Here is a 17,679-nt window from a genome sequence, read left to right on the forward strand (position 1 = left end):
GACAACTGTTCAAGCCAGGAGGCTCAAATGTCATATTCTTTCAATTGACCTAATAAGGGAGTAATAGAAAAAATCTGACACATTGAATCAGACAATCAGGCAAATTGAAGCGTTGTGCATATGGAGACCCTGGGAATTTGTGTGGACAAATTCACATGGAATGTTGACATGGAATTACCTTTTGTGATTTTAACAGTGCAAAATGAAACCTTAAAAGACGCTGAGAGGACGAATTCAAAGGAACACTCACTTTTCTGTCATTTGACTCTGCATTCTCATCAGCAATATCTCCCTATGGACAGAGAGGTAAATATATTTTACAATAAACATATACAGTGGACCCCCGGTTACGACGTCCCCTTACGTTTTTTTCACCTTACGACGTGACCTGTGACATTTTTTGTCCCCTTTTTCCGCCATTTCTTTCGCCTTACAACACATCCAACATGGCAGTCAGTGTGTATGACACAGCCAACATGGCAGTCAGTGTACGCATCATACGCCTATACACGCATCACCGCTTACGTCAAAACAATGCTGGTCTGCTATTGGTCGGTGTCACAGGGTCATGAATATGCTGGTCTGCTATTGGTCAGCACACAGGGTCACAAAGATGGCTGCCTAAAGTCTTGATCTCGTTTGAGAGAGCTTTCATTATGGTATTTATTGTGCATTGTAGTGCTTAATTCAAACTTGAATTCATTAGCAATGGGTCCCAAAATTGTTGATGTTAAAGAGAGAAGTAAGAAGATTTATATATGGAAACGAAGCTGGAGATAATCAAGAAATATGAAGAAGACTAAGCTAGCCTAGCCTGGGCTATCCTCACTAGGTGATATGACCATAACAAACTCGTCAAGTCTCTCAAAGGTAATCCTTTATATATTTTTTATTTATGATGTTATTTAATTATATACATGTATATTATACATACATAGCACTTAGTATACTATAGTATACTGTGTTGTATTATATATATGGACCACTTAGTATAATATTTCGATAGCAATTTTTAACATGTATTTACAATTTTGATGTTTTTACCTGGGATTTTACACGCATTAGCTAATTAACATAGGTTTGGATTGCCTGCCATATGATGAATTCACATTACAATCCCAACCGTGGAACAGATTAATCTCTTAAACCGGGGGCCCACTGTACTTGGGAATTAGAATTTTATGCTTGCGAGATTTTATATTGTACAATGGTTGCAAATGTCAGTGTCTAGAGGTCTTGTCTTCACACGTTATTCCTCTTTTTGATGCATTTTTTGATGTGTTCAACTCATTCCCAGTTCATCACATGCTCTGATTTCATATCATTCCAATTAATTGTGCCAGGACTGTTCCCATTTTTCTCATTCCAATTATTTGTTTTCCCACAATTCCCTGTTTTACATTTCATATTGACAGCGTCTACATTTCACATTTTCAATATTTAGCTCATTCATCCTGCCTTAAGGACCATTCCCATCATTCCAGTAATTCATCTTTTCAATATTTTCCCATAATTCCATATTTTTCACCCTTTTAATAATTCACTCGAAGGGGGAGGCTTACCATTCATTCCCAATGGGAGATTTAATATTTCACATTTTGAGCTTTCCCATTTATGGATCATTCCAATCATTCCATTAATTCATACATGTTAATATTTTCCCATAATTCCATATTTTCACCTCAATATTCCAATATTCATATCAAAGTCAGACACCAGTCATTAATATCCATCCATCAATCAATCATCTTCGGCTTTATCCGGGATCGGGCAGCAGCTTGAGCAGGGAAGCCCAGACTTCCCTCTCTCCAGCCACTTTGTCCAGGTCCTCCAGTAAGATCCCCAGGCCAACCAATAAACATTGTCTTTCCAGCGTGCCCTGGGTCGTCCCAGGGGAATCCTTCTGGTCGGACATGCCCCTTACACCTCAGCAGGGAGGCATCTGGGAGGCATCCTAACCAGATGCCCATACCACCACAAAATGGCTTAAAGATTTTTACCAGGGAAGCTAAGGAGTGAGATCTCTCCATAGTTGGAACACACCATCTGGTACCCCTTCTTAAAAAGAGGGACCACCGATCCCGAGGTGCTATACCAGAGGTGCCATACCCAAGGTGCCATAACCAATGTCCATGTGTTGTTGCAGTGACCTGTCAGCCAGGACTGCTCTATAACATCCAGAGCCTTTAGGAACTCTGGGTGACTGTTATCCATCCCATGGCTGTGCCACCAAGGAGTTTTTTTGACTACCTTGGTGACTTCAGCCCCAGAGATGGACCACCTCTGAGTTTCCAGACTCTGCTTCCTCAGAAGATGTGTCGGTGAAATTCAGGAGGTCTTCAAAGTATTCTGCCTATCGGTTCCCGACATCCCGAGTTGAGGTCAGCAGCACCCAATCTCCACTGTACACAGTGTTAATGGTGCATTGCTTCCCCCTACTGAGATGCCGGATGGTGCACCAGAATTTCTTGGAAGCCATCTGGAAGTCGTTTTCCATGGACTGGCCGAACTTACCCCGCACTTGAGTTTTTGCCTCAGTGACCGCCAAAGTTGCACTCCACTCGGCTAGTTGGTACCTGTCAGCTGCCTCCAGAGTCCCACAGGCCAGAAAGTCCCTAAAGTACTCCTTCAGGGAGAGACCACTTTACGGCCAAAACCCCGATCAGCCATCTCAACAATGGAGGCAAGGAACATTGTCCACTTGGACTTAATGTTCCCCCCACTTCCCCCGGGAGGTGGGAGTTGAAATTCCTTCTTACATATGCCATATGTTTTCAGCAGACCACAAGATACGTTTGGATCTGCCAGGTCTGACTAGCATCCTCCGCCACCACTGGATAAAACAAACCACCAGGTGATCAATTGACAGTTCCATGCCTCTCTTTACCAAATTGTCCAAAAATGCAGCTACAAATCCAATAATAGAGCACCCCCTCGAAAGAGTCCCAAAAAATAGGTACTCTGTGAAGGGAATCATATATTAGGTTGTTATCATTATGTGCTTATTTCTTGTCTAGAATAGTGTGCGTTGCTATCCATCTATGCTGTTTTAGTTCATCTCGCCCCAACCCTTAGACAAAGCTGTTGACGCAGGAAAGTGTGAGCTAGGACCTTGGCCCAGCTGTTGGTGGCGCCCGACTGGCTCTTTTTGTTATGTCTTGTAATGTGCAATGCTTTGCTGAATGAATAAAAACGAGGCAGGGATGCTTGAGCGACGGAGAATGCGATTGGCAACGCATGAGTATGTATGCCAAGCTTTTTTCCCTTTGCCTGGGCAGAGAAAAGTCAATCTTGGCTGGTCTGAGTTACTATTTTGCTGTTTAGTAGCAGGGCTTGTCTTAATCTACTTTTAAAGATAACCCTGACATACTTTGAGCTGTTGGATCTGTCCCCTCGCCCGAAGGCGAAGGGAGGCTTCCATTTTGTCCACTGGGGTGAACCCCAATGTACAGACGCTGAGTCATGGGACAATCAGTATGTCCACACCTGCTCTGTGCCTCTCAACTTGGGCAACTCCAGGGTGGAAGCAAGTTCAACTCCTCTCAAGAGGACTGGTACCAGAGCTCAAGCTGTGTGTAAAGGCAAGTCCAATTATAGTCAGAACCTTTCTGCTTTACACACCAGCTCAGGCTCCTTCACCATCAGAAAGCCGAGCAGCGACCGCTGCGTGGTCCCTATTGTTCCTCTCCAGATTATTATTATTATTATTATTAGGGCCCGAGCAGCGACCGCTGCGAGGTCCCTATTGTTCCTCTCCAGGTTATTATTATTATTATTATTATTATTATTATTATTATTAGGGCCTGAGCAGCGACCGCTGCGAGGTCCTTATTGTTCCTGTCCAGGTTATTATTAGGGCCCGAGCAGTGACCACTGCGAGGTCCCTATTGTTCCTCTCCAGATTATTATTATTAGGGCCTGAGCAGCGACCGCTGCGAGGTCCCTATTGTTCTTGTCCAGATTATTAGGGCCCGAGCAGCGACAGCTGCGAGGTCCCTATTGTTCCTGTCCAGATTATGTGGGCCCGAGCAGCTACCGCTGCGAGAGCCCTCTTGTTTTTCTCCAGATTATTATTATTATTATTAATAGGGCCCGAGCAGCTACCGCTGCGAGAGCCCTCTTGTTTTTCTCCGGATTATTAGGGCCCGAGCAGCTACCGCTGCGAGAGCCCTCTTGTTTTTCTCCAGATTATGAGCCATGTGCTCAGATGTACAGAAAAAGAGTTATGAATTTTTGAATGTGTGTTTTTGGCCCATTTTTGCATGTTTGCAGGTCCCAAACTGCTCCTTGTTTCTCCTAAACACTTTACCCAATCGCTTTCAAATTTGGTGTGGTGCATTATCAGACATAGAGGCACAACTGGGCAAAATTTGGTGAAGATCCGCTGACATCTATGATAGGGGCGGGGCTTCAAATTATGTGTTCAATTTTTCCTTCGCCAAGAGTGACAAAAACCTTATTAACTGATGTACAAGCTTAAAAAAACCTAAAACTTCATAGACGCATGGAGACTTATGCCTTTAACACCTTTGAATTTTTTTAAATAGCTACTCGCGCCGCCTAGTGGTTGATAAAAATGTTATTTTTTAAACTTTCATGTATTGTGCTCAGTCTGTTTGAGTAAAATCACTGAAAATTGGTCAGAACACCATTAACACATGGAATATTATGGTTTTAAAACTCTACGACTTTTCAGATGTCTCACCAAAACGAAAAAAGTGGCTGTAAACAGCCCCAAAATGGCCTTATGAGTGGAAAATAGCCTCTTACTCCAGGCCCGTTTGACGTAGAGCTACAAAAATTTGTAGCCTTATGTAGGACCTTGAGCCCTACAAAAAAAGTTGTGCGAGCCATATGCTCAGATGTACAGTAAAAGAGTTATGAATTTTTGAATGTTCACTTTTGGCCCGTTTTTGCTCGTTTGCAGGTCCTGAACTACTTCTTTTTTCTCCTAAATGCGTTACTTAATCGACTTCAAATTTGCTGTGGTGTTTTATCAGACTAGGAGGAACAATTGTTCAAATTTTTGTGAAGATCCACCATCAAATATGTTGGGGGCGGGGCTTCATATTATGCCTTTGATGTTTACTTCGCCAGATGTGACACAAACCTTTATAACTCAGCTTTACAAGCTTTGAAAAATCTGAAACTTCACAGACACATGAAGACTCCAGCCTTTAACACACGTGTTTAGTAATTTCTTCAATTGCTTATCAGGCCACCTAGTGGCAAACAAAAAGGTCAGTCTGATGTCACGCCAAAACGAACAAGGTTGCTGTATTTGGACCCAGATGGTCTTATCTTTTCAAAACTTCATATATTTGATCAACGTATTTTTTGTCGTAGTGCGAGTGGCAGCCAAAAATATTGCATTTTTTAAACGTTTTTATGTGTTTAGCTGAGCCCTTTGAAGTAATATCGCTGACAAAGTGTGACAAGCCTCTAGACAGCCCTGTTTACCTCCACCAAATTTTATGAAGTTTTGATAATGGGCGTGGCCTCTACGTCCATTTTCATTCCGAATCTTTATTGGACCAGTAAAAGCTGCTGTAATTTGACCCAGATGATCTGACCTTCTCACAATTTCACACATTGGGTGAAAATCTACTCCTGAAGACATCGACAAACATATATTCCAGTTTAAAGCTAGTGCCACCTACTGGCTGCAAAAAATGTGATTAGTCGAAAGATAACAGTCAATCCTGTTTGGTTTGACCTACAACGATGAAACTTTTTAGGCAACTGAAGGACTTTAAGACCTACAAAAAAGTAAACAGGAACTATGTGCTAGGATGTACAAAAAAATAGTTATGAATTTTTTAATGTGCAATTTTGCCCCATTCTTAGACATTAGCTGGTCTCAAACCAGTGCCTTTTTCTCTTAAACGGTTCACCCCATTACCTTCAACTTTGGCATGGATCATTATTAGACTTAGGGGCACACATAAGCCAAATATCATTAAGATCTCATGACATATAAGATGGGGATGGAGATATTTCCTTTGCCGAGAGTGACAAAAACCTTAATAACTCAGCTGTAATAGCTTCAAACCATCTGAAACGTTGCAGGGTCTTTAAAAGTCATGCCCTAATACAGCTATGTGATAAACTTCCAAATCATTTACAGCGCCACCTAGTGGCGGACAAAAATCTAATTTTTTACACTTTCATGTACTGTGCATTGCCTATTTGGCTAAATTAATTCAAAAATGGTCAGAAAAGCTTTGAGACATTGGAACATGAAGGTTCTCAACTTTTATGACTTTTCAATAGAAGGTGTGGCCTCTATGTCAACTCAAAGTCCGATGTCTGTCCAAAACGGTAAAAGTTGCTATAATTGGACCTAGATGATCTGATATTTTCAAAACATCATATATGGGATGGGAGTTCTATGTGAAACACACCTACAAGCCTATTTTTTTATCATATTGTGAGCACCACCTAGTGGCAGCAATAAATATAACAATTCCTTAACGTTTTTATGTACTCTGCTGAGCCCCTTGAAGTGATATCCCTTAAATGTTGTCTGAAAAGCCATTGGCCACGCTTATTGCCCTCCACTAAATAGTACGAAGTTTCAACAATGGCCGTGGCCTATACGGCAGCGCAAAGTCACTCAACTGTAACAATAAGAGCTGCAGTAACTCAACACACATTATCCCACCTTCTCTAAATTTTACATGTTTGATAATAGTCCTGCACTGAAGTCATCTACAACTAATTTTTCATTGTTCATACTCCTTGTTCATACCCCAACATGCACAGGTCTGCGAGGGCCCTTTATATTTGCTTGCAGCTCTAGTTATTATTATTCTCCCGAATGAATCGCATTTTTGAGGGCCTAAACATGCATGAAAAGTCACCAAAATGTGCACACTTGTCGGGCCTGCTGGAAAATTTGATATTTAGGTGTTTTCATACATAAAATCTAAAAAAAATATTTTTAGTGCCACCTAGAGTCAAACAATTCTACTGGGTCGCGGCCCATTTCACCTAGCGACATTAAATTTTTTAGGCATATGTAGGATCGCAAGCCCTACAAAAAAGATAAGAGCGCCATATGCTCGGATATACAGAACCCGAGTTATCTTTTTTTTTTTTTTTTACATACCTTTTTGGATGTTTTTGGATGTTTGCAGGTACCACACGCCTCTTAATATCTCTTAAACGGTTGGCCCGATTGACTTCAAATTTGACATGCTCTATTATCAGACATAGGGCCAACACCGGGCAAAATTTCGTGAAGATCGGCCAACATATATGATGGATGCGGGGCTTCAATATAAAGAAAAATATAGCAACATTTTTATTATGTACTTTTTTTGAGCCTGTCGAAGTAATATCACTGAATTTTTTTCTGAAAGGCCTTCAAACACACCTAATTTCCTCCACCAAATATTCTGATGTTTTGATAATGGCCGTGGCCTATACAGTAGTGCTCTTCATGATGATTTATCTTAACACTAAATGCTGCTGTAATTTCACCCAGATGATCTAATTTTATTCCAATTTCAGACATTGAATGAAAGTCCATTCCTACAAACATTAACAAACTTACATTCCATTGTATTGCTAGAATCACAATTGTGGCCGAAAATAATATAATACAATTTTTCCGATTCCATTTACTTAGTTGCGCCCGCTGAACAAATGCTGATTAAAGTTTGACCTTTTCTAAAACATTGACTTCTACAGTTCACTGCATAAACCGTGTCACACTCGGACATACACGCATTGCGAGGGCCCGTGATAGCTGCTTGCAGCTCTAGTTTACATTTGTTTTCTGTTTTCAATGGTTGTGTTCTTAGTTAAAACATTTGAGTTACGTGCGAGAAAGAGAGAGAGTGGTGTGGCTGCGCGAGACTGATGTGAAGGGGAAAAAAATAAAAGAGACTTGACTAAGCAATGGTCCTGTCGTTTTGTGTAATTTAGTAGGATCAAAGCAGAAATAAGAATCACAGTTTTACCCTTAAGGAATCCGAGGAGCTTCCTAGTTCCCCTTCCCTAAGTTTACAGATCGTACAGCTCATTTAATGTTTATGAATTTATTAGTATCAAATTAACAGCAGCAAATATCGAAACAGCTAATTAGGCTTCATTATCATGCAGTGTGTGGCATCTTCTTTAGTTCATCATCCTGCTTATCATTCAACTTTTTAGTGACAAGAGGGGGAGACCAGGAACCTCCAAGCCATAACCCCGTGAACAGGAACTCATAGTTCCTGGACTGATTTGGAGTGAAAGGGACTTTTAAGAGTTGTAAAAATGTTTGCATATGTGTAAAATGTATGTATGTCAGTTTTGATTAAATATTAACAACATTCTTTAAACTTAGATTTAGTTTAAAGTTGTGTTCTACTGCTTTCCCATACTGTATCTACTCACATCGTGAAGAGGGTAAGCAGCTGTATAGACACCAGTACCTAGGAGACTGGTGATACCTGCCAGTGGGGGAGGAAAGTCATTATTAGCAATAATTCTGGTAAAACATTTTATTTTCCCCTTATTTGTTTTTGATCAGTTACCCAACAGTGGGGCAGATTCACGTAATAACTGCCTTTCCACACTGAGATTCCTCACCTATCACTCAATCAGCTGAACTGGATTAAAATCCACGATCACTTTCAAGTAACAGCAGAGCTAAATTGCACATTTATAACTGTTACAGTAGAATGTACAAGTAACCACATTCCCAGCGAGTGCCCTTGTACCATGTACAGTTGATATATTGTACTGAAAAATGGTGGTAACTTGTCCTACAGGTGAACAGAACCTAAGACGGGATTCAGTTAAGCAAGGTAAAAAAGGGATAAATGTGTTTACCTTTCCTTAACTCAGTGCTTCTCTATTTTTAGCAAAGCCCCCCTCTGAAAAAGAAAATCTTTTGCATACCCCGCTCACTGCGCCGACTCTAAATGAGATTATTATCTCTAAAAGTTGTATTAGTATACCTAAAACTGTGTCCTTTTCAACAATAACATAAGAAAAAAGCAGTTTAAATCAACTTTCAACAACTGTTTACTTTTTTACAGTGTTTCTACAGGTTACAGATTAGGCTCAAACAGGATTAAATTACTCTGCTTTCACTTTATGAAGAACTAGACTCTTGTGCAATTTGACTGTGCATAGTCTGTTATAATTTACCAGGGTATACTAGGTGACAGTATGACTGTTCTGAAAGCTTGTATGTATGGAATAACGTGGTTAAAAATAAATAACATAAATAAAAAATAAAAAAATTTTAGAACTAGGTTTAGAACTGGACTGTTGTAATTAAAGAAGCCTTGCCTCATTCATATCAAAACTAGTAAATGAACTTTTAGTTTGTTTTCTGAATTTCCTCTTTTAAGAATGTCAGACTTACCCATGCTGTACTTGGCCTCGCATTTAGTACGTTTAAGTATTTCAAAAACCTAAAAAGAAAAGCGGGGAAATTAATGCATTGCTCCATAAATATTTACATGAAGGTGCAATTATTAATTGATTAATCAACAACTCATCAACAATCAAATTAATCTACAATTAATTTTAAAAATCGATGAATTGTCTAGATATCTTTTGTTTTATTTGAACTTGTCTGAAAAATTGGAATTCAGCGTCTTAACAGTAAAAATGATCTGCTTCATGTAGTCCTTTATGAATATGGACTGATTAACCTATGTTGGCTCAAAACAAAACAACTGTCCTTACTTTGGTGAATGATCAACATTTTTGCCTATTTTCTTATATGTTACGGACCAAACCCTACCACAATTTAATTATTTATCTTTTGTTTTCATGCAGTGTCATTATAAAATGTCTTTTTTTAACAATTATTTTTTTAACAGATTCATCAACTAAGCAAAATAAACAAATAAATAATAACTCATTAATATAATTGTTAGTACCAGCCACACTTTTATAAAGTTTTTAGTTCAATATAGGCAGCTGGCAGAGAAGCCTGTGAACATGTTTGATTTTTGACTCTTGGCCTCACAATATTTCTATGCTGTCAGGATTAGTGCAATATGGTGTTTGTAAATGTTTAATTAGGGATGGTGCAATAGGGGTGATGCAATTTAAATTAGTGCAATAGGAATAAATAAATATAAATAAATAAATAAATACATACATTAAAAAAAAAAGCAATTTTGAGTGTAAGTTTCAATTCAATCAAAATTCTGTCTCAGAATTGATCTTTGGCAATTCCAATGCAGGAGTTTGACTGTGTTTTCTAGCTGTATTTGTGATGTTCACAACAAAACCAATACCCTTGTATCATTAAAGAACAGTAATATTTTCTAAATACTTAGCCTGTCCCTACTTATTTTGGGCGAGAGACACCTTAGACCCTAGACTGGTCACCAACAAATCATAAGGCACCTGCTTTACAGACAAACAATTTGGAGTCTTTCATTCAATCAATCAATCAATCAATCAATAGCCCTGAATCACCAAAGTCTCAAAGGGATTCACAGGTGAAAATAGGTCATGTCAAGACTTCTTTTGAAAAAAGAGGTCCTACAGAGACATCTTTCTGGTGTAAGGTACACAACAGCATCCCCTGTCAAAGCTCCCAGAAGAGGAAGGAAAAACTCCAAAACCTCAATTTGGGGAAAATCAGAAAACTTCAGAAGGGACCACAGGTGGGAGGAGCCCCCTTCCAGGCCCACAGGTTGAAGTGGATGCTGCATGTACCAAATACAGACAAATACCGATGCAATTAATTAACTAATTATTAATTAACCTTTTGTAACAGTAAGGCTCCAGCTTCACTGTTTGGAGTCTGCAGGTTCTTCCCTGTGCTTATGTACCTCCAAAAAACTACACAAACACAGGAAAGAACCTGTGGGACTCCACACAGTAAAGCTGAAGCCTCAGTGTGTAAAGAACATCAACGTATTGACATTTCAGAATAAACAAGGTTTTAAAAGAAGCTTTCTGTATTAGTGAATGAATAATTACAGACTTTTGTTAACTTACGATTGAGCTCCTAGTTTTACTGTCAAAAAACGAGCCCTTGTCTGAAAGGTCGAACCTGGCAAGACACAGAAGCAAAATAATAAAAATATTTCACCACAGAAGTGCAGTGCATCACAGCTTTTTTTTCATTAAAAAAAAAAAAAGCTATATTGCAAGGAGTGCTATGAGCGTTCCTTGCAAGCCAGACAGACGAATTAACTGTAAAAGCACATGCTACCGGCATTCCTCAGACGTCGAACTACTGCAGTACACATATTAATTTGATTCTTGCACTTTAAACCTTATACAGTAACTATAGTACTGTTATCCCTTCTTGTTTCCATCTCTTGGCTGTTGTCCTACGAGTAGGCGCACGGACGTCTAACTAGAGTCAGGCAAGTAGCTGATCAAACATGATTTAAAACGCAGTTTACATTTGAAATTCTTTCACAATGACAAAAAATAATGATAATGAATTGAAATAAATTTGTAGTTGTATGACTTACGAAAATGACTTATAGAAAATGTTTTTGTGTTTTTTTTAGCTAATGAGATTGTACTTGTATTTTAAAAATGTGTAGAAATAGTAATTTGTACCTCTAATAGAAACAAATAGGTAGATGTAGCAAAATGACTGGGGGGTATACTTCCACACAAGTCATTTGTCCTACAGCTACAAAATGAATTTAAACAGGTACAAGCTACCATTTGAACGTAAAAATAATATGATTTTTGTTATACAAGTACAAATTTCTTGGTGAGAAATACAATAATAGTTTTCACAGCAGCAAGTCATTTTTTACAACGGCAAATTTATTCAATTTCCTTTGTACATAAACAAATTATCACTGTACTATCACTGTACCTTTGCACCAAATTTACCTCCATAGGTTTGTATAATCTAAAAATAAATATTTATTAGTTTGTTTTTAAATAATACTGTAGTTGTCGTGACGTTTTCAATATAATGAAATATGAATGAATGAAGTGGCTTAAATAAGGTTGAATTAGGGCTGATATAAAAAAACAGATTTGTGGATACCTGATGTGGCCCACTAATGGACCGCAATTCATTGAGGTATGTGGACCAACTATGAGTGGCCTGTGTGGGCCATTACCGAGCCAGACCAATTTTGCTGCTTGGGTAGTTTCTTTTTTCAAATACAACACTCTTCTTGCTGGAATCTTCAATGTAAAAGTTTAGTTTTTGTTTATTGCAATTTCACCACTGGTCCAGTGTTAAAGTTTGGAAGTCAAAAGTGCCACAGTTTTGTCTGGAATCAATCACACCAAGACCATACATTAAATATATCTTCAAGACAAACAAAAAATACAGAATAAATACTGAGCAGACAGGTCAAGGTTGGCCAAAAGACAAATAGCGCAATTGTTGTAATCGCAATTTTATTTTTTATTTTTCTACCTTTGTCATAATATTAAGATAACAGGGTCAGGTGTAAACAATAATGGGTACTTACAAGTGTTGCTTTTCCCTGGAAAAAATGTGGGACAAGTGTTTGATGTTCTTTGGTTGGGGCTCATCGACATGAGGATGAAGAGTCTCAAGAACTTTACTGATGACTTGATTAAGCTTCTCTATAACTCCACTTGACTTCTTGACTTCATATACCTACAAGCAAGAATCCATATGAAAATTCTTTGCATGCACTTGCACAACGAATATTTTATGTTATACTTGCATACCAAATGTGTGTGTGTGCGTGTGAGTATGTGTGTGTGCTTATCTGTACGGCTGTGCTTGTGAGAACTGTTTTGTATTTTCAAACATAATAGTAAGGACTTTTTGCAGAAGTGAGGACATTTAGGCCAGTCCTGACTTATTCAGACCTCTTCTTGAGGGTCAAGAGTTGCAAGTTTAATTGGGTATGGGTTAAGGGTTAGGGAATCCTTTCTGATGGTTAGGAGCTAAGAATGCATCAGGCCAATACATGTCCTCACAAATATAGCCGTACAAATGCGTGTGTGTATGAATAGGTGTGATTGAGTGTGTGAATGGTTGTTCATATCTGTGTGCCCTGCAATTGGCTGCCAATCAGTTCAGGGTGTCTCCCGCCTATTGCCCGAAGCCAGCTGGGATAGCCACCAGCAAGCCTGCGACCCTTGAGAGGATAAGCAAATCTAGAAAATGGATGGATGGATGTTCCTATTCATCTAGCGTCTGCCTTTCTTGTCTGTGTTCTGGTTAGTATGATTTTGTCCACCTGTCTGTTTACCCGACCCTCGTGTGCCAACCATTTTTCTTTCATCAAAAAAACAACTTTTTGATGTTCTCCTATTTTAGAGTAAGTGTATTTAAGTGCCAGTTTAGTTCCTGTCAGTTGGGTTATTGTCAAACTGTGATACGTCATCCTTGTTAACGGCTTCTCAATCCGAGTTTACCAACCAAGTATCCCCTGTCTACTTTTGCTGTTTCCCATGAGTTTATTTCAGTTTTAAGTTTTGGTTGTTACTTTAAGTTGTTTTGTTCCAGTTGATCCTTCCTCAGTTCATTATTAAACCTTCATTCTTTTGAGCCACAACTTTCAAGCCTTTCTGCATATTTTGGGGTCCACTCCCGTGCTCCGCTTCCTCAACCAAAGCTGAACCTGACACATTCACATTTTTGCCCATGGCCGACAGTCTTCAATGAACACATTAAGACTGTGGAAAATGTGTATATATGAATCACAATTTCAAGTGAAAGTACAGGGTGTTTGACCCCATTTCGTAGGCCAATAATTTTGACAATTTTCGTTGGAATGACCTCAAATTTTCACAGCTTGTGTAGAAACACACATGTTTTTGTGTGTAATGTTTGGCAACTCTATCTTTTCAGGTTAAGAAATGCCGTTCACTTCAAAAGAAAAGGCATTTTGTGTGTTAGAGCATGCTCGGACTCAGTCACAGAAGACAGTGCAGCGTGCCTTCTTCACAAATTTTTCAAAGAAGGCACCAACTACAAAACAAATTAGGACTTGGCACCATAAATTTCAAGAAAAGGGCTGCTTATGCATACCTAAATCACCAGAATGGCCATCAATGTGTGCAGAGTCACAGGTGGTGCTCATATTGAACATTTATGAACATCTGTCATAGAACCAACAAATATTTGTACTTTTCTTTGTGAATTTAACAAATAAAACTTATGACCTACAACATGAGGCGTATTTAGTTTCATTAAGATCCAGAGTAATTTCCGAGATATGGGCATTTAGAAAGGGGTCAACAATTTTGGAACACCCTATATGTCATCCTTACCTTTTTCATGGGCATCTTTAGCTTCATGAACTCTGCTTCTCGACAGAGAACATTCCATGGAGCATGAATTTTCACAAAGCCCACACCTAGAATCTTGGACTATGAAGTACAAGACACAAAATATAAACCATATGAATATTCAGCACAGTTTATCAGATGAACTATCCAATGGGGCGGCAATGTGGCAGACTGGTTGGCGCTGTATGTCTGCCTCAAAGTGCAGAGTTCATGGGTTAACTTGTGACTCCCTCCTCCCTGTGTGGAGTTTGCATGTTCTCCCTATGCCTGCTTAGGTTTGCACCAGGTACAATAGTTCTCTCTCACATTCTAAAAACATCTAAAGATGGTATACTGGACACTCTAAATCCAGTGATGGGAATTCGTTACTGTACTTAAGTAAATTTTGCCTGTCCTTTGTACTTTTAGAAGTATTTTTTTTCCTGACTTTTTACTTTTACTCCCTACATTTAAAGCACAAATATCATACTTTTTACTTGCTACATTTTAAAAATGCCTCGTTACTTTTTTTTATTTTTAACGATTCACAATAAAAGCTCTTGTTACTTTTCTTTCAGCATTTTTGTGCAAACTATCAGACCAATCAGCCTGGCTGCCACTAAATTTTAAAAAACACAGGGACGTCCCACAACTGTCAGCGTCACATAAACTGGAGAGCAGAGATGATAGCAGCAGGTACAGTAGCCTTTGCTAGAAGCTAGCGTCAAATAAGGCATGAACAAATAAGCCAAATAAGCACAAGCTCAAGAGGCTAAAGCCTGCAGCCATTCACCCTCACCCATGGCCTTACTTGAAGGATTTATTCGCGTTCATTGGAGAAGCCAAAACGTCATGGGGTGGTTGCCTTCAAGAATTCTCTGTCGAATCTCAAAAAGCAGGATTAAGTTAACTAAATGCTGCCATCGTTATAACTGGTTATTTGCTAGCTAGCTTGGATATGTTCGCAGCGTGGCTAATGCTAATGTCGTCAGCTAATTTTTTTTTTTTTTTGACAAAGGTCTAAGTCTATATTCTTGTTGGTTTTAAATTCTACCAAGGTAAGAAACACGATTTAGCAGGGGTAGCCCATACCAAGCAAAATTGTGGGGATTATTTCATGATAATTTGATTGCTTTAACTTATCTGTGGCTGGGTGCCTTTAACTTGCAGATGGCACCATAAAAATCATTGAGTTGATCACTCAGGTTAAACCAAACAAAAATGTAATTTTTAATTTTTTAAAAAAAAAATAATTTTTTAATTATTTTTAATTTAAGATTAAATATGATATGCATGTTAGGCATTATTGAAGTTCATTGCAGACAACTTTCACACATCCCAAAGGTAGAAATATGAAAATCAAATATAATTTTGATAATATTTTATTATTTTATGATTACCATTTTATTTATCAGCTAATTACACTGTTGTGCAGATAAGGAGACTGGCTTTTGAAAGGAATTGAGTACTTGAACTTGATTCATTTGCAGTTTTACATTTTTTGATGCCCTTGGCCTACATATGTTTATTATTTGGTTATTTGATTTGCACAGTGTAGCTGGGAGTAAGAGTGGTTTGCACATTCACCTTACAGTTCAGAGTCCCGAGTTCAAGTCCAGCTCGTGATGACCTGCACAGATTTTGTATATTCTCCCTGAGCCTGTGTGGGTTCTCTCCGACTTATTTCCACATTTTAAAAACATGCATGGCAGGTGTATTGCACACACTAAATTGTCCTTAGGTGTGATTGTGTGAATGGTTGTTCGTCATTGTTTCCTATGATTGGCTGGCAACCAGTCCAGTGTGTCCCCCGCCTACTGCCCGTCAACAGTTGGGATAGGCACAAGCACGTCGGTAACCCTAGTGAGGATGAGTGGCTGCAGATAATGGGTGGATGGATGATGTTCACAGTGCGCAACTTTTAAAATTTATTTGCATATGATTCCATCCTAGTTAAGATAGTCCTCGTCTCATTCAGAACATAGAAGTGTTACTTGTAAATAACAAATGCATTTAATGCTGCTAACTTTATAGTGAAGTACAGTACGTCAAGCAATGCATCCATCCATGCATTATAGCATTATGCATGTAGTCGCTTAGCATCACTGAGGTCCCTGGCTTGCTGGTGCGTATCCCAGCAGTCTTCGGGCAGTAGGCGGGGAACACCCTGGACTGGTTGTCATTCACACACCCAAATCACACCTAAGGAGAATTTAGAGCAGGGATGTCAAACATACAGCTCACAGGCTGGTTCTGGCCCAAACAGGTTTAATCTGGCCCGCAAGATGAATTTGTAAAGTAAAAAAAAAAATGAGATTTTTATTTTTTAAAGAGCAACTTGAAATGTTTTATGATTAATAGTAATTTTAATTTGTTGTCATTATTAGTGATGTTATGTTTGTACAATTTTGGACAGTATTAAAAAAGAATAATAAATCTGATATTGGCGTAGGCAGTTCCACCAAGCCCCTTATTCTTGAACATAACTGACAATATTTATCTCACAACATCGAAAAAAATAAATTGAAATTGTGATCTTTGAATCCCCCCCCAAAATACTTTTCACTTTTTATTTTACTTTAAAGTACATTTCAGAGCTCCTACGTTTACTCGAGTAGATTTTTTTGATTCAGCACTTTTACTTTTGCTCAAGTCATTTTTCACATAGGGACGTTTTACTCAAGTAAGCAATCTGTGTACTTTGCCCATCACCGTCGAAATCAAGGGTCTCAAACTCATTTTAGTTCAGGGGCAACGTAGTGGAAAGTCTATTCTCAACTGGAAGTGACTGCTAAATAGGTCTATATAACATAGAACACTTAGTGTCATTTATATGTAGATTTTTGTTATGTGTGCCGGCTTGGTCCGAATTCCTAGTCAGTAGCGGTGGTCAACTAAATTCTGTACATTGTTGTAAAATACATATACAGTCAGAATAAAATGGTCCTGTAGTGTATCACCTTGGACACTGTGAGGCACACATAATACAATACAACATAGAGGAAGTTGAAAAATCACAAAGTAGTGTTCATGATGTCATTTCAAATACACATCTGCTTGTCTGCTAATTGGTGAGGTGTGAATAAAGTAAATTTAAAACAGAATACAGGACTGCTTGTTCATAGTATAACAGGACCATATACGAATGTCTGGTAATGGCACATATGATGACCCTCGTCGATTGTTAATCTCAACAGAGCAATCAAAGATTGTAATTGCATTGATCAATAGCACCACAAAGCTAGATGGGGATGCTGATGTGAAAGCTAGTGTAATTTTCCATTTTCTCTCACCAAAGCAACCAGCAAGCTCTTTCACAATTAGTCACTTTTGCTTGTAAATTGCAGTGCTCATCTGTGCAATACTTGTAAAAGTAAAAAGACTGTTTGTCTTTGTTTGCCTTGTGATTGGCTGGCAGCCATTTCAGAGTGTACCCTGCCTACTGGCCGAAGACAGCTGAGGATTTTTTGAAGAGATGATTAA

At 38.7% G+C, this 17,679-nt stretch overlaps 2 protein-coding genes across 6 annotated transcripts in view; one reads left to right on the top strand and one right to left on the bottom strand.

Annotated features, from left to right (window-relative positions):
• plcg2 (phospholipase C, gamma 2) overlaps nt 1–17,679 on the top strand; it is a 209,121-nt gene that overhangs the window by 170,786 nt on the left and 20,656 nt on the right. The gene's annotated exons all lie outside the window — the stretch shown is intronic.
• Nucleotides 1–17,679, bottom strand: part of LOC148421817 (anoctamin-1-like) — a 109,169-nt gene that overhangs the window by 52,776 nt on the left and 38,714 nt on the right. For all 5 annotated transcript variants that reach the window (XM_088418166.1, XM_088418165.1, XM_088418168.1 and 2 more), the window contains exons 3-8: nt 14,200–14,298; nt 12,420–12,571; nt 10,963–11,017; nt 9,365–9,413; nt 8,386–8,441; nt 251–292 (exon numbers count right to left, since the gene is read on the bottom strand). In XM_088418166.1, the coding sequence (XP_088274292.1) occupies nt 251–292; nt 8,386–8,441; nt 9,365–9,413; nt 10,963–11,017; nt 12,420–12,571; nt 14,200–14,298 (453 nt within the window). The remainder of the gene's footprint in view (nt 1–250; nt 293–8,385; nt 8,442–9,364; nt 9,414–10,962; nt 11,018–12,419; nt 12,572–14,199; nt 14,299–17,679) is intronic.

This window comes from Hippichthys cyanospilos, chromosome 6, assembly GCF_059441005.1.
Source record: "Hippichthys cyanospilos isolate Australia breed blue-spotted pipefish chromosome 6, RoL_Hcya_1.0, whole genome shotgun sequence".
Taxonomy (NCBI): Eukaryota; Metazoa; Chordata; class Actinopteri; order Syngnathiformes; family Syngnathidae; genus Hippichthys; species Hippichthys cyanospilos.